This window comes from Lepidochelys kempii, chromosome 1, assembly GCF_965140285.1.
Source record: "Lepidochelys kempii isolate rLepKem1 chromosome 1, rLepKem1.hap1, whole genome shotgun sequence".
NCBI classification, from domain to species: Eukaryota; Metazoa; Chordata; order Testudines; family Cheloniidae; genus Lepidochelys; species Lepidochelys kempii.
Window position 1 is genome coordinate 225,407,842 of NC_136380.1, and position 22,467 is coordinate 225,430,308.

At 43.2% G+C, this 22,467-nt stretch overlaps 1 protein-coding gene across 5 annotated transcripts in view; it reads left to right on the forward strand.

Annotated features, from left to right (window-relative positions):
* Positions 1 to 22,467, forward strand: part of LRP6 (LDL receptor related protein 6) — a 242,877-nt gene that overhangs the window by 128,977 nt on the left and 91,433 nt on the right. For all 5 annotated transcript variants that reach the window (XM_073315558.2, XM_073315591.2, XM_073315582.2 and 2 more), the window contains 3 exons: positions 16,241 to 16,457; positions 17,464 to 17,753; positions 20,072 to 20,298. In XM_073315558.2, the coding sequence (XP_073171659.2) occupies positions 16,241 to 16,457; positions 17,464 to 17,753; positions 20,072 to 20,298 (734 nt within the window). The remainder of the gene's footprint in view (positions 1 to 16,240; positions 16,458 to 17,463; positions 17,754 to 20,071; positions 20,299 to 22,467) is intronic.

Below are 22,467 nucleotides of genomic sequence, written 5' to 3' on the forward strand. Positions count from 1 at the left end.
CCTCAGGAGGTCATCTAATCCGACCCCCTGCTCAAAGCAGGACCGATCCTCAATTAAATCATCCCAGCCAGGGCTTTGTCAAGCCTGAACTTAAAAACTTCTAAGGAAGGAGATTCCACCACCTCCCTAGGTAACGTATTCCAGTGTTTCACCACCCTCCTAGTGAAAAAGTTTTTCCTAATATCCAACCTAAATCTCCCCCACTGCAACTTGAGACCATTACTCCTTGTTCTGTCATCTGCTACCACTGAGAACAGTCTAGATCCATCCTCTTTGGAACCCCCTTTCAGGTAGTTGAAAGCAGCTATCAAACCCCCCTCATTCTTCTCTTCCGTAGACTAAACATCCCCATTTCCTCATAACTCATGTGTTCCAGTCCCCTAATCATTTTTGTTGCCCTCCGCTGGACTCTTTCCAATTTTTCCACATCCTTCTTGTAGTGTGAGGCCCAAAACTGGACTCAGTACTCCAGATGAGGCCTCACCAATGTCAAATAGAGGGGAATGATCACGTCCCTCGATCTGCTGGCAATGCCCCTACTTATACATCCCAAAATGCCATTGGCCTTCTTGGCAACAAGGACACACTGTTGACTCATATCCAGCTTCTCGTCCACTGTAACTCCTAGGTCCTTTTCTGCAGAGCTGCTGCCTAGCCATTCGGTCCCTAGTCTGTAGCGGTGCATGGGATTCTTCCGTCCTAAGTGCAGGACTCTGCACTTATCCTTGTTGAACCTCTTGAGATTTCTTTTGGCTAATCCTCCGATTTGTCTAGGTCCCTCTGTATCCTATCCCTACCCTCCAGCGTATCTACCTCTCCTCCCAGTTTAATGTCATCTGCAAATTTGCTGAGGGTGCAATCCACACAATCCTCCAGATCATTTATGAAGATATTGAACAAAACCGACCCTTGGGGCACTCCACTTGATACCGGCTGCCAATTAGACATGGAGCCATTGATCACTACCCGTTGAGCCCGACAATCTAGCCAGCTTTCTATCCACCTTATAGTGCATTCATCCAGCCCATACTTCTTTAACTTGCTGGCAAGAATACTGTGGGAGACAGTGTCAAAAGCTTTGCTAAAGTCAAGGAACAACACGTCCACTGCTTTCCCTTCATCCACAGAACCAGTTATCTCGTCATAGAAGGCAATTAGATTAGTCAGGCATGACTTGTCCTTGGTGAATCCATGCTGACTGTTCCTGATCACTTTCCTCTCCTCTAAGTGCTATGTTTATGATGTCTGCAGTAATAGAAAAAGAAATACAGAAAAGATATAATTTTAGTAAGTTTTTGGGCAATATCCTTGTTATACACTTACGGTGTTTTATCTGAGAGCAAAAGTGGGTTCTGTAACACCTAGCATGGAAAGAACAATTAGATCTTGAGTAGAATTACTACAAATTTGCCTTCTTTACCATCACATCATAAGTATTATCCATACTAAGTAATGATATTAGTTTTGCATACTATTGTGTATATACATGTACAGATCCCATGCTAGACCAGCTAATAACTACCTCAACAATTAAAATGTCTGAACTAGAGGGTCACACTTTGTTGCTTGTGTAAGATGGGCACATTGCATACACTAGAGGCTCCTTGGATTCCTGCATTCACCCCTGACGAGCTCTCTGTGTGCCACCTTCCTGGACCACTGTATTTCCTGAAACCCCCATGCTCCCTCTGGCAGGGGCTGTGTGTGCTCTCCGTGTCACTTTCTCCCCCATACCAGGGTTCCCCATTCTCGCTTCCATGCTAGGGGCTCTTTGTGTGCCCCCATTTTCCCCCTTACCTTCACCATTCTTATTTATGTTCTTTCTGTGTGGGAGATAAGTAATTCAGGGTGTCGACATTTTAAACCGTGTTGGGAGGAAGGGCAGAGCTGAGATGGGTGTGTTATGCTGGAAGGTGGTAATGGCTGCCATCTGCTGGTTCTTTGATCTATAGACAGTTACAGAGGTGGTTGGAGTTGCTAAGTTTGCTAACCAGATGCCAGGGGCTTTGTGTGTCCTCCGTTTTCCTTTTCCTGTCTCCTGAATTTCACCCAAATCAATATGGTTGTGCCCATTGATGCCTAGAACATTCCCTGGCATTTTGGAGTTGATCAGATGTGGCATTCAAAAGTTATTGTGTTCTGAAATGCCATCAAGTTGAGTGACAAGGTGGGAGAGGTAATATCTTCAGAAGTTGATCCCATAAAAGACCTTATCTCACCCACCTGGTGTCTCTAATATCCTGGGACCAGCATGGCTACAACTACACTATATCAAGATGAGCGTAAGGCCTTGCAAACTTGGCCAAATCTGAATTTAAGAATGGCCGTACTAGGTCAGACCAATGATCCATCACGCTCAGTATGCTGCCTATGACAGTGCCAGATTTTCCAGGGGAGTGTGTAGCATATTGATTATTTAGGGTGTGGGTTTTTGGTTTTTGTTTTGTTTTTGGGGTGGGAGGGCATTTTTGAGGAGGGACAACTTGGTGTGAAATGTTCTTGGGGTGTCTTATATTCTTTTGAATTATTTTTAAAGCTGTTGTTCTTACAGCAACAAGGTGCCTATTAAATGCTTTTTTTTTTAATTTCATGAGGTGACCACAGTACATAGCATTAAAACCATTGTCCTTTCTTCAGAAATAATTAATAGAAAAATCTCCCAAAATCGGGTAAGCTGAACCGAACACCAAGAGTGTTTTCAGTCCTATTCTGAAATGATGCTAAGGTAATCTTCAGAATGACAATAGAAATAATACTGAAAATGCTGAAAGGTCACTTCACTGGGGTCCCTCCATATAACTCTGCCAATACACCATAGTAATGATTTGCCAAACCTTCCTGTTCTGATTGGAACTGACTGGAATTTACTGATGAAATGGCCAAGGTGTTTTGACTAGATTGAGACCACCAGTCAAATGTCAGCTAGTGCTGCCAGAAGTGGAATGTCACTGCATCAGCCCACTTATATCACTTCGTTGTTGTTGGTATTCAGAAGTGAATTACATCTAGAATATTTGGCAAAAATTGAGACACCGAACAAATTGCTCTGATGCAAAATTCCACTCTGAAGTTTTTTGGTTTCAGATGGAAACAATACTATGAGATATTAAGTTGTATGTATTATTCACATCGTGTTTGGTCATCAGCATCTTAAGATATGGCCACTATTTTTTGTTTTAATTAATTTTATTTTCAACATGCTATATTTTTTTGAAGTTTTGTATTGATATTGTTTTCTTTGACTGATTTGCAAGACTCTTGCCCAGAGGAAAGACCATTTGCATTTCTTGTGTGTGATTTCCTCCTCCCCCCCCTTTCATAGAACTACTCACTCTTTCAGTAAAGGTAGCTTTTGTGGTTAAGCACATCTGTTTCCTGTTGTAGCCTGTATTCTCACTGTGGTCTGAAGTATTTAGAATAGCCTCAGAATGTGAAACCCACACCACACTGTGGTTAAAGCAGCACAAACCACTGGAGACACTAGCTCAGATTATAAGACAGGTTTCTTAACCAGGGATTCAGAGTGCCTGGTTATCAGTTTGGCTGAATAATCCAGTTTGGGATCCCACAGAGGAGTACACATGCAAGGAAGATCAGCTTGTGACCTGATTGTTCTCTGAATTTCACAGTCTGAAGAGTGTATGTTGAAATCCTCTAGAATGAGTTGATTTATGACTGTTTTTTTCTCTTCTGTGTAGAATGTATGTATCGCCCCCGCGTCCCTTCTTGCTTTTCCCCCTGCGTCACTCTGGTTCTTTTTTGTTTTGTGATTTACACATTGGGATCCTTTTAAAACCTTTGAAATCCAGCTAAGGTCAGTAGGAACTAAATGTTGCTGTCTGTTTGGTCATGATGGAATTACTGCTGCTCTAACTCCAGCTCTTTGTAGACAGATGTGCCCTTTAAGAAACTTCTTCACCACAGTTGGCACTAATTGACAACACTTCTTGCCAGTCTCTGCCAAGTGGTTATGGTTTGAATGGGCATGGAACCTGATTTATGCTCCCACCCTTCCAGGTGAGGATTGGGGCATATGTGGGCAAGGTTGCACGGCCATAGTGCTGTGCCTGGACTGCCAGTCCAGCACCTTTCACCAGTGTTAAGTTCACTTAAATAACCAAGTTTTCTTGTTGCCCACCTAGGACTTGGGAGACCTGGGTTCTATTCCCTGCTCTGCTACAGACTTCCTGAGTGATCTTGGGCAAGTTACTTAGGCCTGATCTACACTACAAAGTTAGGTCTGTGTTTGCGTGTCTGTGTTCAAATCTGTCGCCAGCTGACATAAGCATCCATTTACAGCAGTATAGTAAAACCATCTCCCTGAATGGCGTAGAGCCATGGTTGACCTAATGAGGGCAACATCGTGTGAGTGTAGACACTACATGACCTGACTCGACCCTAACAGTCTTCCAGCAGCTGTCTCACAATGCCCCGTTCCCTGTGACAGTGACCATTCGGGCCACAATTTTAAACTCCATTGTCCTGGGGTCACGGAGCCCAGAAGCCACATCCACCCCTTATGCTTCCCACATGTTTGTGGAGTGCCTCATCCTGATTACACACCTAGGAGCTCACCCTTGTGTGCAGCTGCCGAACAGATCATGTACGACTAGGTATGCTTCTGCCTGGAATACATAAGTATTGGATCTCCTTGGCCTGTGGGGAGAAGAGGCTGTGGGGCAAAGGGGTACGACAGAGAGCAGCAGCAGTGCCACGTGAAAGCGAAGGAACTTTGTCGGGGATACCAGGCCTAGGAGCATAACAGCAGATCAGGTGCTGAGCCGTGGACCTGCATGCCATATTTGGCAGAGACCCCACCAGCACTCCGCAAACCACTATGGGTGCCTTTGAGGAGCCCAAAACAGAAGCCCCTTTCGTGAACTGTGAGGGGGGATTCCGACCATGCCGCAAGCCAGGACCTATTTGAGGCTCCTCCACAGCCTAGCCAGTCTGAGCTGGTAGTTGAATCTTTCCTTGGTGCTGTCAAGGTGGCCAGTGCCCAGCTTCATGAGCCAGGGGAGCAAGGGGTAGGGTGAGTCCTCCAGGATCAGCGTGGGTATTTCAGCATCACTGATGGTCATCTACCGGTTGGGAAAGAATGTTTCTGCTTGCAGCTTTCTGAGCTTTCTAAGTCCTGTGTTCTTCAAAATGTGAGATATCAATGAAGCATTCTCTGTGATCCATCATTGCTTGCATAACGATAGAAAAGTAGCCTTTCTGTTGAAGTACTCAGTAGCAAGGTGGGCTAGTGCCAAAATAGGGATGAGCATGCTGTTTGTCTCCCCACCACAGTTTGGGAACTCATTGCTGCAGATCCATCCACTAGGTCCTGCGTGGTGCTGAGAATCTCAGTTCTGTGCATCAGGCGATGATTAATGGTCCTACATGCTTGCTAAATGGAAGGATAAACAAAAATAGGTCTGCAGCTAGGGTTGATTTCAAAACGGCAAACGTTATAAAATTAAGGGAATTAATTAGGGAAGTGGACTGTACTGAAGAACTTCAGTATCTGAATGTAGAGGAGGCTTGGAATTATTGGAAGTCAAAGATGCAGAAACTATCGGAGGCCTGCATCCTGAGCAAAGGGAAAAAATTCGTGAGGAAAGATTACAGACTAAACTGGATGAGCAAGCATTCAAACAGGTTATTAAGAGAAAGCAGAAAACCTACAGAAATGGAAGAAGGGATGGATCAGCAAGGAAAGCTACCTGTTGGAACTCAGAAAATATAGGGGGAAAAGTGAGAAAACTGCCAAAAGCCAAGCAAAGTTGGACCTTCCAATGGAAATTAAAACAATAGTAAAAAGTTCTTAAGCCGTATAAATAAAAAGAGAACAAGGAAAGAGGTGGGACTGCTAAACACAGAGGAGGGAGTGGAAATTAAAGATAATCTACGTATGGGCCAATACTTAAATACTTTGCCTCACTTTTTAATAAGGATAATGAGGAGTTCGGGGGGCAGTGGCCTGCTGGTTAATGGGAACAAGGATGTGGAAGTAGAAATGATCATATCTGAGGCGGAAGCCAAACTCAAGTAGTTTAATGGGACAGAGTCTGGGGGCTCAGATAATCTCCACCCAAGAGTATCAATGGAACTGACACATTAAATTGCAAGCCCAATAGCAAGGATTTTCAGTGACTCTGTAAACTTAGGGGTCATACCCTATGACTGGAGAATTGCAAGTATGTTACCTATATGTTATGAAAGGTGGGAAAAAGTGATCTGGGAAACGACAGGCCTCTTAGTTTGACCTCAGCTGTATGCAAGAACTGAGAACAAATTTTGAAAGAGTAGTTAAGGACATAGAGGTAAACAGTAATTGGGATAAAATACAACATGGTTTTACAAAACGTAGATCATGCCACAGTAACCTGATCTCTTTCTTTGAGAAGATAACCAATTTTCAAGACAAAGGACATGCTGTAGATCTAATCTATGGATTTCACACATTGTAAATTATTAGTTAAATTGGAGAAGATGGGGATTAATATGAGAATTGAAAGGTGGGTAAGGAACTGGTTAAAGAGAAGACAACAACGGATCATACTGAAAGGTGAATTGCTAGGATGGAGGGAGGTTACTAGTAGAGTTCCTCAAGGATCAGTCTTGGGATCAGTGTTTAACATTTTCATGAATGATCTTGGCAGAAAAAGTAGGAGTTTGGTAATAAAATTTATGGATGGCACAAAGATGGGAAACAGTGCCAATATGGAAGAGGACTGGAATATCATACAAGAAGATTTGGACAACCTTGAAAACTGGAGTAAGAGAAGTGGGATGAAATTTAATAGTACAAAGTGAAAGGTCATGCAACAAGAATTTTTGCTATAGACTGGGGTCTGGTCAGTTGAATGCAACAGAGGAGGAGAAAGACCTGGGTTTGAATAGTTCTTAATAAACTTTAATAGATTTAGTAATTTTAATAGTTTTTTAGTATCTTTTAGCTTTAGATTAAGCTACAGGGGAACCCCTCATAATCTGTTTGGGTATCAGACTATTCCCAGAACTCTGGGCTTCAAACTCTGCGCTTGCTGTCCACAGTCCTTCTCAGTCACTGATGACTACCAGTGGTGTCTGTGCTGCTTGGGAGAAGTTCATATCATGGCTTGGTGCAGTGTTTGCCAGTCCTTCCCCAGCCGTACCCAAGAAGGGTGGGCGTTTAATCTCCGCAAGTATCTCATGGAGAAGGCAATGAGACCCTGATTGGAAACCCCCCCTCAACCCCATACATTGGCCTGAGTCATCAAGTAGCCTGCCTTCTGCTGCAAAGTCCAACCCCGGTGCCAGGGAATCCAGCTCCACACACCCCATGGCAGGGCCTGCTTGGGAAGTTAGGAAGCACTCCTCATAAGCATGGGAATAAGTCTTACTTTAAGTCCACTTCAAAGAAACCGGATGTGCCTGCAAGCAAATCCACCAGTTCAGCACATGAGGACTTAGGATGTCCTAAGTCCCACAGGCAAGACAAGAAGCCAGAAACATTGGGCTCCAATGGTACCGCTGTCCCTTTCACGTCAATATTTATCCCACCCACAGACTGTATCTCAGATTTATGGGCTCCAGCCATTTCCAATACAGAGTCCTACCCTTTGGGATAGCTACCGCCCCTAGAGTCTTTACCAAGATATTTTCAGTGGTAGCAGCTCATGTCAGACATTGTTTTCCCATACTTTAATGACTGGCTCTTCATCACCAAATCATGCCAAGAAGTCTATATGTCAGCCTCTATAATGCTCTGCCTCCTTTCCTCACTGGGAGTCAGAGTAAACATTGAAAAATCTGTTCTTACCCCCTGCAATCTTTGGATTTCTTTGAGGCAACCCTGAACTCTGTCACTGCAAGGGTGTGCTTGAGCACAGACAAGTTCCAGACCATGAATGATGATATAGCTCACATCTTGAGCAACCCTCAGGTCACAGTCAAAACCTGTCTGTCCCTACTTGGTCACATGGCCTTGTGCACATACGATACTCCATTTGCAAGTCTCCACCTTTGTTGCCTTCAAACATGGCTACAGTTGGTTTATTCCCCAAGCGATCATTCCACAAACTTCACACTGACCATTCCCACCAAGGACAAATCCTCATATGTATGTGTGGGGGTCCCCTTTCTTTCCTCTTCACTGAACAAGGCCATAATTACAGATGCGTCCCTACTAGGTTGGGGAGCCCATGTGGGCAACCACCCAGTGCAAGGAACATGGACAACTCGAGAGTCCAGAATGCACATCAGTGCCCTGGAATTAAGGGTGAGAAAGCAGGCATGTGAATCTTCCATTCATCCACTCTCACCATATCCTGATAATGTCAGACCAACACCATGACAGTTTTCTACATCAACAAGCAAGACAGAGCAAGATCTGCCTCTCTGTGTGCAGAAGCAGTCAATCTCTGGAACCGGTGCATCAGCAGTCAGATCACCCTATTTACAGCCTAGCTTCTAGGGACGCAGAATGTACTCTGGCTCCCTCAGCAGGCACTTTGCTATCGACTACAAGTGGGGAAAATCACGACACAGTGCTGCATGGCATTTTCACGTGATGTTTCCTTCCCAGGCCAACAACATGTGCACCACCTATTGCTCCAGAGGAGCCCTAGGTTACTGCTCCCAGGGTGATGCTCTCCTTCTTTCCTGATCAGAGCTGTTCAACTATGCCTTGCCTCCAGTGCTGCTCCTGCAATGAGTGCTACGCAAGATCTGGCGGTACAAGGCAACAGTCATCCTGATCACCCCTTTTTGGCCTAGACAGTTCTGGTTCCCCAACCTCCTGTGCATGTTGTCTCGTCTGCCAATTTCACTGCCAGTGTTTCCCGAGCTCCTGACCAAATACAGCAGCAGGATCTAACACCCTAAACCATGACCACTCCACCTCAGGACCACAGTTGCCAACTTTCATGCAGTAAATAAACACCCTGACTTTCACAATAAGCCAAAAATCAAGCTAATCCCATTTCAAAACCAGGCCAAAACAAGCCAATCCCTAAGAACCCCAACACTCTGTGACTAGATCCCCCCGGTGTGAAATCTGGGACTGTGGTGAGCCCGCTGTGCACCCCGACTCTCTTCTCACCTTTCCCCTGCTTGCCAGGAGCCGATTTTTTTTAAAAAAAAAAAGAGGAAGGCAGCAGCAACAACCAACACACTAGAAGCCCAACAAGCTACTAGCCAACAAGCAACTCTCAAGCCAATAACAAGCCCAATTTCTGCGTGTTTTTTCTCCACGGGTTTGGCATGTCTGCTCAGGATGTGGTATTTGGATGGGCACCATCCCTAGACTGTACATGCTTTTCAGCCCTGTGAGAGATCCTCTCTGATAGCAGAAAGGACTTGACTAGGAAATGTGACCTAGCTAAATGGAAACATTTCTCGTCCTGGACACAACAAAGAGGTGTTCTACCAGAAGCTATGGATATTCCACTCATCCTACACTATATCCTAACTTTGAAGACATCGGGTCTCTCCCTCAGTACCGTGAGAGTCTACTTGGCAGCAGTCAGTGCATTCCATCAACCTACTGAGGGCTACTCTATTTTCACACAACCACAAACCAGTCGGTTCCGACTTCTGGAAAGGCCTGATAAGAACTTTCCCACCTCCTCAAAAGATTGTGCCCCAAGTGGACTCAAAACTTGTTCTTTTGGTACTGACAAGTGCTCCCTTTGAGCCCTTAGCTACTTGCTCCATCTCCCTCCTCTTCATGAAGGTCACCTTTTTTGTAATCCCATCGGTGAGGAGAGTCGGCGAAGGCAGACCCTCCATACACCATGTTTCATAAAGATAAAGTTTCTTTAAACTTACATCCCAAATTTATCCCTAAAGTGGTTATGGAATTTCACTTTAACCAATCCATTCACTTACCTGTATTCTTCCCAAAACCACGTACATTTCTAGAATAACAGACTCCACTCGGTCAATGTATGACCAGCCTTGGCCTTTTATCGACAGAGAACAAAACCAATCAGGAAGTCCCCGAGATTGTTTGTCACTGTAGTGGAGAGAGTCAGAGGGCATGCCATCTCCACCTAGAGAATTTCCAAATGGGTCTCTGGCTGCATTCTACTCTATCAGCTCTCAAGCCTCCCGCCCCCTACAGGATCTAGTGTATCTAGTTCATACACTAGAGCTCAAGCAACAACCGTAGTGTCTCTTCAGGACGTACCACTCCTAGATACCTGTAAACTGGCCACGTGGAGCGCTGTCCACACAATTACCAGGCATTATGCCCTGGTACAGGACTCAGCTGCTGATGCCTCCTTTTGGATGGCAGTTTTCCATTCAACCCTACCAGTCTCAGCCTCACACCTTCCCCCTGCTTAGATACTACTTGTCAATCGCACACAGTGGAATGCAATCAGGACCATCACTCCAGGAACCAGAGGAGGTTACTTACCTGTACCCGGAGGTTCTTTGAGAAGTGTAGTCCCTCTCTGTATTCCAATACTCACCCTCCCTTATTCACAGTAGAAAAGGACCTGAAGAGGTGCTTGGTCTGTCTCGCCCTTTATTGCCTCTGTCGGAAGCACCAAGCGAGACAGGGCACATGTGCAGACCAATCGACGCTACTTTCAAATTTTCTGACTCCCAGCGCATGGTGCGCATGCGTAACCCACAGTGGAATACAGATATGGGCCCCACATCACAAAGAACCTCCAGTTACAGGTAAGTAATCTCCTTAAACACTCCAAACCAGAAATTCACAAAGGGCTAGGTGATGGTTTCCTTTCTCTTCTCCTCCCTGCCCCCTCCTCACCTTCCTTTCATGACAAGTATGGTTGATTGCTCTGTTTTAGTAGCATAGCTTGCCATTTGAAGCTTATGTGAGCTTTCGTTTAGTTCACAGTGCACACTTTTTAAGTAATCTTTTACCAGCAGTTCCCAGGACACCGTCTCTAATACCACAATTGTATTCTGTTGTAAGTACAGGGTGAAAGTGTGGTAACTTAGCTAATGCAGTGTGGTGGCTACTTTTGGTAACTAGTGACATTTTAATGATGACTACTGTTTATTTTATTTGGTCACTTCCAGTTACAGGATCTGTTTACGTCTAGGCATGCCTCATAGCTGGCTGTTCTGCTTAGCAAGCACTAATTATTGTGAATTAATTAGTTACAGACAAGTGGCTTATCTTTATGGCTTCGGGAGGAAAAAAGTGAAATCAGCACAGAGAATTAGAACTACTGTGAAAGTCAGCAAGATGCTGATAAGATAAAATGTGGATGGTGAGTTTCACTTAAAGGGTGGAGATGTTTTCTTTACCAGTGAAGATTTTTGTAAAAGGGGGCTCTGCATGCTGATTAGAGAGACTGGTGGCTTGAAGGTTGGAGAGACTGTTGGCTTGAGCAAAAGGTGTTAGTCACAGTTTGCCTTACAGACATTTCTTAGAGCAGTTTCATGTTTCTTCAGTTAAGCATCTTTGTTCAGGCACCTCATTTGTCAAAAAAGAATGTCGGGGAACCATGCAGCTAGAAAAAATGGGGGAAGTCGGCAGATGTTGAAAGTTTCTGAAGTAGAATAACAGCACAGTTTTCGAAGGGAAGTCTAAAAATTAAACCATCTGTAATGAGAAGAGCAGCATTTTTGGATTTGGTTATTGGTGTAAAAAGCTTAAGGTGTAGACCTAGGTTGGTAAATGTACCTTAATACAAAATTAGGTTTGGAAAAGTGTGCTTATTGTACTTTCAAAAGAATCTTAATACATGTAGCAATATAAATTTCACAAAGTAAAATGTAATGCCTGCCTTTTTTTGTGGACACTGTGTGTGTGTGGGTGGGTGTAAATATACAGTGTACAATAATGGGCTAAAACTTTTTGATGTGACCATTTCATGGAGTAATTTTGAATTTATTTCTAAGACAAATTTAAAGCCCATTCCTCCAAGCCAGCAAACATACAAAGCTTCTATTTTCAGAAGGATTTCTGTCCAAGGAGGGAAGGCTCACAGAACTGGGTACTCAATGTGGGATGGGGAAAATTGAGCATTACCAGACAGTTTTGCGACATAATCACTTCTGATCAAAAATATGTGTTTGGAGACTATGGTGGTGGTCCAAAGTGGTGGCTAGAAAAATTTTTTTAATATGGAAGATATTAGAAATTACCTTTAAAAAAAAATAACCAGCCTGCTCTGCATTATGCCGAGAAAGATCTGGGGTTTTTTTGTTCTTCATTTCCCCCTTCACCCTGGTCGCCACTGCCCTGAGGATTGCAAGTGGGAGTGGAAGGGGGGGATGGTGCACTAGAGAGGCAGGCTGCTCATCCCGTAGTGCTAGGAAGTTTTTCTAACCATAAAACAGTGGCCCCCCTGGTTAATGCATTGGTGTTGACTGACACTGAAGGTTGTCTTTGCACAGATCTTTGGGGTGGGTCATGGAGAGAAGAGGAAGCCCCCAGGGCTCTTCCAGGGACGCGCAGGACCCATTTAAAACAATACGTGAATGTGATTCAAAAGTTTCTGCTGTCCCCAATCTAGTGTTCCAAAATAAGGCCGTTTTGTCAGAAGATCTTGGGTAACACTGTAGGTTCTAGAAGGGGGAGAAAAGTTGATGCTTTCTGAGCTGTTGCAGGGCTGAGAATGCTATCTGGATACTTCATAAAGTTTTCTGAAAGATGGATTAATTTTACAAGTTATGCAATATTTTAGCATGGAAGTAAAAGGAAAATTCTTTCCTGAAATGTTCATTTGTTGAAAACAAATGGAAAAATATTTAAAGTAAATGCAGTACATTTCAGTAGTGATTTCTCTGTGCACAAAATTCAGTAATCATATCAAATCATGTTGTAACATGATTGTTACGTTGGCATAGAAATACGTCTTTTAAAATATTAGTTTCCTTCCACCTCCATCACTTAGTATTTACTAATAATATTTAGCACTTACCCAGTGCTTTAACATGGTCAAATGCTGTACAAAGGTTAGTTAATCCTTCCAATGCCCCTTTGAGGAAGGTAAGAATTACACAGTTTTAGCAACGGGAAAACTGAGGTAGAGAATTGAAGTGTCCTGACCAAAGTCACCAAGTGATTTACATTATTTTTATTGTTCAGAAGATGTTGATCTTAGTTGTAAAGAACACAAAAATGGTTTGTTATTTAAAATGATGGATACAGTTAGTTCTCCCTAACCCTCTAGTTTGCAGAATCTGCTGTGTGGAATATTATCATTCGTCCTGAGCTGGACTAAGCTGTCATAGAAGGGACTGCTAACTAGCCTATATGCTGAGCCAGGACTTCCTGACTTTCTAAACTTGTATTCATCCTCCAGATCACACTGCCCCTCCCATTTAAAATGAAAAGCAATAAAGATAACATAGAAAGGAGATCGGAGGTATAGGACTGGATGTGTGACTGATATGCCTAATTTGGGATCACAAAATAAATAGCAACTAAAGTGGTGATTTTAAAAATGTCTCCGGAGGCAATCCTGGCAGTTGGAGGCTGGTAAGCCTAACGTGAGTATTGGGCAAATTGGTAAAAAAAACAAAAAACAAACAAACAAACAAAAAAACCCTCAAACAAACCTATAATAACAGAATGATTAGGCACATATGTAAACACAGTATGTTGAGAAAGAGTCAGCACAGCTTTTGTAAAGGGAAGTCATGCCTCACCAATCTATTGGAATTATTTGAGGGTATCTATAAGCATGTGAATAAGGATGATCCAGGCAATATAGTATACTTGGACTTTCAGAAAGCATTTGACAAGGTCCCTCATGAAAGGCTCTTAAGATCTTGGGAGACAGACCAGTCCTCGCTTACAGACAGGTCCCCAACCTGAAGCAAATACTCTTCAGCAACCACATACCACAAAACACTAACCCAGGAACTTATCCTTGCAACCAAGCCCGATCCCAACTCTGTCCACATATTTATTCAAGTGACACTATCATAGGACCGAATCACATTAGCCATGCCATCAGGGGCTCGTTCACCTGCATATCTACCAATGTGATATATGCCATCATGTGCCAGCAATGCCCCTCTGCCATGCATATTGGCCAAACTGGACAGTCTCTATGCAAAAGAATAAATGGACACAAATCAGACGTCAAGAATTATAACATTCAAAAACACTTCAACCTCTCTGGCCACTCAGTAAAACACTTAAGGGTGGCAATTCTGCAACAGAAAAGCTTCAAAAACAGACTTCAATGAGAAACTGCTGAGCTTGAATTAATATGCAAACAAGATACCATTAACCTGGGTTTGACTAGAGACTGAGAATGGCTGGGTCATTACACATATTGAATCTATTTCCACATGTTAGGTATCCTCACACCTTCTTGTCAATTGTCTAAATGGGCCATCTTGCTTATCACTACAAAAGCTTTTTTTTTCCTGCTGTGGTAATAGCTCATCTTAATTAATTAGCCTCTTACTGTTTGTATGGCAACTTCCACCTTCTCTGTATGTGTATATATATCTTCTTACTATATGTTCCATTCAATGCATCCAATGAAGTGGGCTGTAGCCCATGAAAGCTTACGCTCTAATAAATTTGTTAGTCTCTAAGATGCCAAAAGTACTCCTGTTTTTTTAAGTAAACTAAGTAGTCATGGGATAAGAGAGAGAGTCTTCTCATGGATCATAAAGTGGTTTAAAATGTAGGAAGCAAAGGATTTGAATAAATGGTCAGTTTTCACAACAGTGAGAGGTAAACGTCAGGGTCCCTCAAGGATCGGTACTGGGACCTGTGCTGTTCAACACATTCATTAGTGATCTGGAAAAGGGAGTGAAAACTGAGGAGGCAGAGTTTGCAAATGATGCAAAAATATTCAAGATGGTTAAATCCAAACAAAACTGAGTGACTGGGCAAAAAAAAAAAAAAGAGAAAATTCAACATAGGTAAATGCAAAGTATAGTAATGCACATCTGAAAAAATAACCCGAACTACACATATATGATGATGGATTCTAAAATAGCTGTTACCACTCAAGAAAGATCTTGGAATCACCATGGATAGATCTCTGAAAACTTCAGGTCAATATGCAGCAGCAGTCAAAAAGTTTAATTGAAAAGGGTAGAAAATAAGATGGAAAATATCATGCCACTATATAAATACCAATATCTTGAATACTGTGTCCAGTTCTGGTTGCCACATCTTAAAAAGGCATAGTGGAACTGGAAAAAGGATTCAGAGAAGGCGGCAAAGATAATCCAGGTATGGACTGACTTCATTACAAGGAGGAACTAAAAAGATTAGGGCTGTTCAGTGAGAAGAGACATGACTAAAGGGGGATATGCTAGAGTAGTGGTCACCAAACTGTAGGGTGCGCCCCCTAGGGCAGCATGGAGGAATGTCCGGGGAGCATGGCAGAGCCCCAGCCAACCCCCATGCAAGGGTGAGGAGGGAGCGTGCTGTGGCCCTGCCCCGGCTGTGGCCCTGCCCCGGCTGAGGCTCTGCGCCTGGCTGAGGCTCTGCTCCTGCCCCCCTGCTTAGCCATGACTCTGCTCCTGGCCCAGGGGGGCGTGGACACATTCCTTCACTGGTAAGGAGGGGGAAGGGGGTGAGAGGAAAAGTTTGGGCATCACTGTGATAGAGGTTTGTGAAGTGATGAATGGTGTGGAAAAAGTAAATAAGGAAGTGTTATTTACTCTTTTCAACACAATACAAAAATCAGGGGTGATCTGATTAAATTAACAGGCAGTAGACTTAATACAAACAAGAGGAAGTACTTTTTCACATAACACACAATTAACGTGTGGAACTCATTGCCTAGGGATGTTGTGAAGGCCAAAAGTATAACTGGGTTTCAGAAAGTACTAGATAAGTTAATGGAGGATAGCCAAGATGATCAGGGATGTAACCCTGTTTTTGGGGCGACCCTAAATCTCTGACTGCCGGAAGTTGGGAGGGGGGAAGATGGTGTGGATCACTCCAACTGTCCAGTTCTGTTTATTCCCCATGAAGTTCTAGTACTGGCTACAGTTGGAGACGGATGTACCGTTGGTCTGAACCAGCATATCAGTTCTTGCATGTTCTTACTATAGGATTTGCTGAGTCATAACCTCACTTTAGGATCTGTTTATCAGGATTTTGCTTATAAGGATATAGCCTTAGATGTACAGGTCCTGCATGGGTTTGTGGATGGAGGATTTGCCAAAAGCCTTTCTGATAGTTTAGTTGTTGGGTTTTTTTTATTTTGTGTTGAAAGTTAGTTATTAATTGTGGGCCGTCTGGAGAAATTATTCTGCATGTTGGCAGGGTTTCTCTCATTCAAATGTTTTTGTATCTGCACAGGTCATGAATGCAGATGGCAGTAGCAGGAGAGTTCTGGTGGAGGACAAGCTGCCTCACATCTTTGGATTCACTTTGCTGGGAGATTACATCTATTGGACTGACTGGCAAAGGCGTAGCATTGAGCGAGTGCATAAGCGTACAGCAGAAAGAGAAATCATCATAGACCAACTGCCTGACCTAATGGGCCTGAAAGCTACTAATGTCCATCAGATCATTGGTGAGTGACTGAAAATCAGATCTGGACAAAAAGTGTGAAAAGCAGCTTCATAAGCAGCTGAATGGGGTAACTGGTTCTTTCACACTGTAAAGACACTACCCCAAAGTATAAACAAGAACAGAGAGAAAATCTGTGGTTGTATTTAACTCAGCTAGTGAGAGTAGGGAACGGTGTCATCAATGATCTTCTGCAGGCTTTGAGGGCTCGATAGCCTGGTCGTCATCTTAGGGCTTGTCTGCTCTTCAAATGCTACAGCTGTGCTGTTGTACTGCTTCAGTGTAGACACTGCCTACTCCGACAAAAGGGGTTCTCCCATTGGCATGGGTAATCCACCTCCCCATGGGGTGGTAGAAGAATTTTTCCGTCGACCTAGTGCTGTCTGCGCACGGACTTAGGTGCGCTTAACTACGCCACTTAGGGGGGTGGATTTTTCACACCCCTGAGTGACATGATTAGGCTGACTTAATTTTCTAGTGTAGACCGGGCCTTATTAGAACATGTACAAAATTCAGTTTAGTTACGTGTTGATTTGTATTTCTTTAGGACCAACGGTTGGTTAATAAAGCTAAGACTGTTCTATAGGCCTTCATCTCACAACCTGTCTACGAACTGTGCTCTGTGTCTGCACGAAAGCTAGGAGCGACACAGGTTTTGCATGTGCACTGATTGGTCTAAATGGGCACTAAGTTACATGTGTCAAATGCAGACCTCCTCCCAGCTGTTTGGCCTGTGTGAAATGAGTGTTTGGTGGTGTTGGTGCAGCTCTTAATAGACAGACTTCCATAACCTACACAAAAAACTATCACAATAGTCTTCTTTATTAGTGTTCTGAATGGGTGTGAAGTCTGCAACTATTTCCATTCTTAAGGTAATTGCTATAGGACAAGGCTGAGGTAGATTGTGGGGCAATGTACTGTGGAGAAAGTTAGCACTTCTGTCTGAGGATAATTCTCTTGAAAAGGATGACAATGTCAAAAAATTCTTTTTGCTTCTACTGAATGTGCAGGTGCAAACCCTTGTGCAGAGGACAATGGTGGTTGCAGCCACCTCTGTCTGTACAGACCTCAGGGCCCTCGCTGCGCCTGTCCCATAGGCTTAGAGCTCATCAGTGATATGAGGACTTGCATTGTCCCAGAAGCTTTCCTGCTCTTTTCTCGGAGAGCAGATATCAGGCGAATCTCTTTGGAAACCAACAACAACAATGTTGCCATCCCACTTACGGGAGTCAAAGAAGCTTCTGCTCTGGATTTTGACGTGACAGACAATCGGATTTACTGGACAGATATCTCACTGAAGGTAAAGGAGGGAGTTGTCTCTGTCTAGTGTTCAGTCCTGCATGGGCAGCAGGTATCAAAGGCCGGGGGAGGCTGTGCCTCCCCAAACAGCCCTGTGTTGTCCCACCCATGCTTCGCTCCCAGGTCTCCTCCTGCTTCCCGCTGGGGCTCTGTGGCTCTTCCTCCATGGCCAGAACCCCGGCCTGGGGCCGGGGACTCCTGGTGGCTGGAACTGCTGCTCACACTGCCCAGTGTTCGGGGCCGGGGAGGGCGCATCGCCAGCCCAGCGCTCCTGTGGGGGAAGGGGAGTGGGAGGGGCGGGGCCTCGTGTAGAAGGGGCAGGCTGGGCCAGGGGCTTGCTGGCTAGCCTCCCCGAGCCCAGGGTTCACTCTCCACCCATGCAGTCCTGCTATTGCTGCATTGTCAAAACACTTTAAACTCAAGAACTGACCAACAAATAAATTTTACATAATTCTAGTTCAGAGGGAAAAGCGTGACTCAACACAAAATGTCTTCATATCCTGGCTAAATTCAGACATGTTCTTTTTAAATCAGTGGGTATATGTTTTTTCACATACACAATGAATTTGCAAGGATAAAAGTCAGCATTTTGTGGAAAACTGAAACTGGGGGAAGACGCCACTTTGAGGGAGATTTGGGGGACTTAATATGGATATCTTGCCAAATACATTGTGGGAGGGAACTGTGTCTTGAGCCTGAAGTGAAAGCTGATGTTAATCTTACTTCGGTATGCATTAGTTATGAAGATACCATACAATTGGTGAAATATGGTATGAATGGTAAGTTATACTGAAATAGCTAGATTATTCGGTTGAGACTGAAGTATTGGGGAGTATTGCAGATCAGAAATAGGCATAAGGCAGACAAATGGTGTACAAGTTTCAGCATCTATATCCACCAGTCTAGTTTCACACACTCATTTTCAGGAGGAGTAAATTTATTCAGAAATGGAAGTATCAGGATTTTTTAAATAAAGGCTTACACAATAACTTGCTGTGTTCGGCACTCTGTAATTTAGGAGTTGGGCACACAAGGGCTGAAAACTTAACTTGTAAATGAGTTTCCAAGAGGGAAGCTGGCCAAACTGTTGTAGAAACTGGTTTAACTTGAACTGTGGTTGAAATAGATTAAACATTGCTCCCAACGTTGGTTTGAAAGGGCATTGTAGATAGGGATTAAGGGACCCTGAACTCCCAATTATGGACACTCTTGTGACATCACTGGTTCTAGCGCACAAACTGTAAGCAAACAGAATTGAACTTTGACTTCTGCAGTGTTAGAAACATGAGGAGTGAGGGATGGGAAGAAACTAGTGTTTGCATACCATTGTTGTCCCTTGGCAAAGATATGTTATCTTCGGGCTTCTTGGTCATAATTGTATATCAGTGAATGGCTAAGCTGTGAAATATTATACAATTATGGCTGCCTCTGTTGTCATAGGAAGGTCTATGAAGTTGAGAGTTAAAAGAGAGAAATCTTTTGGACAAAAGAGAGATCAAAACTCTTCTTAATGGAGAATTAAATTAGTTGCTTACCATCCATCCATAAACACTGGCACTACAGAGCTAACTGACTTCTTGGCCATTGATTGTTTTCATCTGGGTGATGATTTGTTCTGAACTTTTTAGATGAGGATCTTGTTTAAAATAAATCATGGCACTGACACAAGACATTTCTCACAATCACAGTGTTCACTGTGCTGGTGTGTTCTGCCCGCCTGCCCCCTCCAGCCTGTGTGCTGTCTGGTGTATTTAGATTGAAAGCTCTTCGGGGAAGGGACTGTCTACTAATCTGTATTGTGCCTACCACAGTGGTCCCTGCTGTTAATTGATCCTTGGGCACTATCATAATAAACATAATTAATTAATAATGTGGCGTGGAGTGGTTGGGTGGGAAGTGGCATGTGATATACAGGAGGTTGGGTTAGATGGTCTGGTGGTCTCTTCTTGCCTTTAAATGCTGTCTCTGTGACTCTAAAATATTGCTCCTCGCTGTAGCATAGAAGCTTCAGCATGAGCCTGAGAATTCCAAAATGTTTTCTCCTCAAAGCTGTCAGTGAGTTGTTAAGGTCAGTGTGGCATGTAGACTGCTTAATGAAACCCAACTAAAGTCAACCCATTTATTTCTTCAGTGACCTTTCATAGAGCATAGTAAATCAACACTCTTGAATAGGCCTTATTGTTAATTGTAGGAGTAAGCAGCATATTGTATGAACTTCTTTTCTGCAAAATGCCTGAAATCTGAAAGTTTTTAAATGCAAACCCCAATGACAGACTGGTAAAATTCCTAATTTGCCTGTGTATCATTGTATCCCTGAAGACTATCAGCAGGGCATTTATGAACGGCAGTGCACTCGAACATGTGGTGGAGTTTGGCTTGGATTACCCAGAAGGCATGGCAGTAGACTGGCTAGGGAAGAACCTGTATTGGGCTGATACCGGAACAAATCGTATTGAAGTGTCAAAGCTGGATGGACAACATCGTCAAGTATTGGTGTGGAAGGATCTGGACAGCCCCCGGGCACTGGCATTAGACCCTGCTGAAGGGTAACTTGCTGACTTAATTTTATGTTTACAAACTTCTTAAAAATAACACATGCATAATTTCTGTAGGGCATGTTAATGAGGCACCAGTATATAAATCCTGAGAGAACTCAGCTTGGGAAATATAACCTAGTAATTTAGAATACAAGGGCTGGAGGAATGTGCTCTTAATGTCCTTGAATAATCATTAGGAATACTTCACAAAAATCAGAGAAGCTCATTAAAAAAGGATTTATATTTAGTTTTTTAATTAATCATAAAATCGAAGTAGCTTTGGGTTTATGGAATTCGTTAATTAGAAAAGGTCCATCACACTGAAAGCTCTGAAAATATTTGTCCTTTTAAAATGGAGCTCCCTTCATCACAGATTAGGGTGTTGTGAGGGTATTATGTGCTCTGCCTCTGAGGGGAAGGGGAAGCTCACTGTGTGAGAATAAGGAGAGCAATTATTTTGGAGGGAAGGGACAAGTTGGGTAGGCAGGGGAGGGAAATAGAGCAGTTTTCGTGGATGCACTATCTGCCAATCCAAAATGTAAGATTTTATAAAGGGGGAACTCTTTTTTTTTCTCCAGGAAAATGGACTCAATCACATTAAAATGTAATAAGAAAAAAACGGTCATAATACTTAACATCTAAATAGCACTTTATAACCTTGAAATGCTTTACAAGCATTTACTAATTTATTCCTTGCAAAATCCACGTGAGAGACGCTAGTTATATATTACCCCAATTTTACAGATGAGGAAACTGAGACAGAGAAATTTAGGGTCTGGTTTTCAAACACGCTGAATTCCCGCAATTTACACTGACTTCAGTTGGAACTGTAGGAGCTCAGGAACTCTGAAAATCAGCCACTGAATTATGTGCTCGAGTCCAGACTGAGTCACTGCAGAGCTTGGAAAGTCTCAGGATTTCCAGGCTCCCATTCACTAGGTAGAGCTGCCTCTCCATACCATCTTTCACTTGAAAAATAGCAGTTAAAGTTTGCTAAATACCAAAAATGTTCATCCAAAGTGGGAGAGAACTAAATTTGCAGATGTGATATGCAAATCTGAGCCAGATGTTTTGGGAGTATGCTGTGTCCACGTAGTCCCTCAAAGCAGCTCAATCCCTGGAGTTGCAGATTAGTGCTGTGATTTTACCACTTACCTTGAGGTTTGTGACTCCTTTTCATCACTGGTATTCACAAGAGCTAGTATTTCTCATTTACTGCAAAGTTCCTCATTTTCCCTTGCTCTAATAGCTGTCTGGCCAGAAATATTGTCAAAACACACGTAGACCAGAGTGGTTCTCAATTCCTCATCTTAAATTCACACTGGGACCCCGACAGTGAAGTTGCTTTACTTGCATTCTCTCTTGTTGTTTTTAAAACAGTAAATAATCACCAAGATTTTCAAAAGTGGGTTTTCTTCTTAATCCTATGTTTAGACACCTAACTCAGCAGCTCCCTTTGAATAATGAGCCTATGTATTTAGGAAAAAGAAAAGGAGGACTTGTGGCACCTTAGAGACTAACCAATTTATTAGAGCATAAGCTTTCGTGAGCTACAGCTCACTTCTTCAGATGCATATCGTGGAAATAAAGCCTGCTGCAGTTTCCACGATATGCATCTGAAGAAGTGAGCTGTAGCTCACGAAAGCTTATGCTCTAATAAATTGGTTAGTCTCTAAGGTGCCACAAGTCCTCCTTTTCTTTTTGCGAATACAGACTAACACGGCTGTTACTCTGAAACCTGTATTTAGGAACCTATCCATTATCTATCCATTTCTTTATAGTCTTGGCCAGTACATATTCTGTCAGATCACTTCACACTCATAGTGATCTTATTCCTATTTAGTTTAGCTTACCTATCTAACCTTTTTGGGTGTTGTGTGTTCAAGATATTAGGATCAGCATAGTCCATGGCAGGCAATACAAAGAGTTTGGTATCATACATATGGAAACACATCTCCCTGCTGCAATGCAGTGATGCCAGAGAACAATAGTATATGCTTATGTGGTGACTGCTATCACAGTACTTAGATGATCTGTATTCTATACATAGGAGGGTGAGAGCATTACCTTGGTTCAGCAGTATCTGAGATGAAGTGTATCGTTACCCAACTGCAGTGGAAAGCCTCTGAGATCTGTTTGCAAGGCCAGAGACTCTCAATCTGAATGAATACAGTGTTA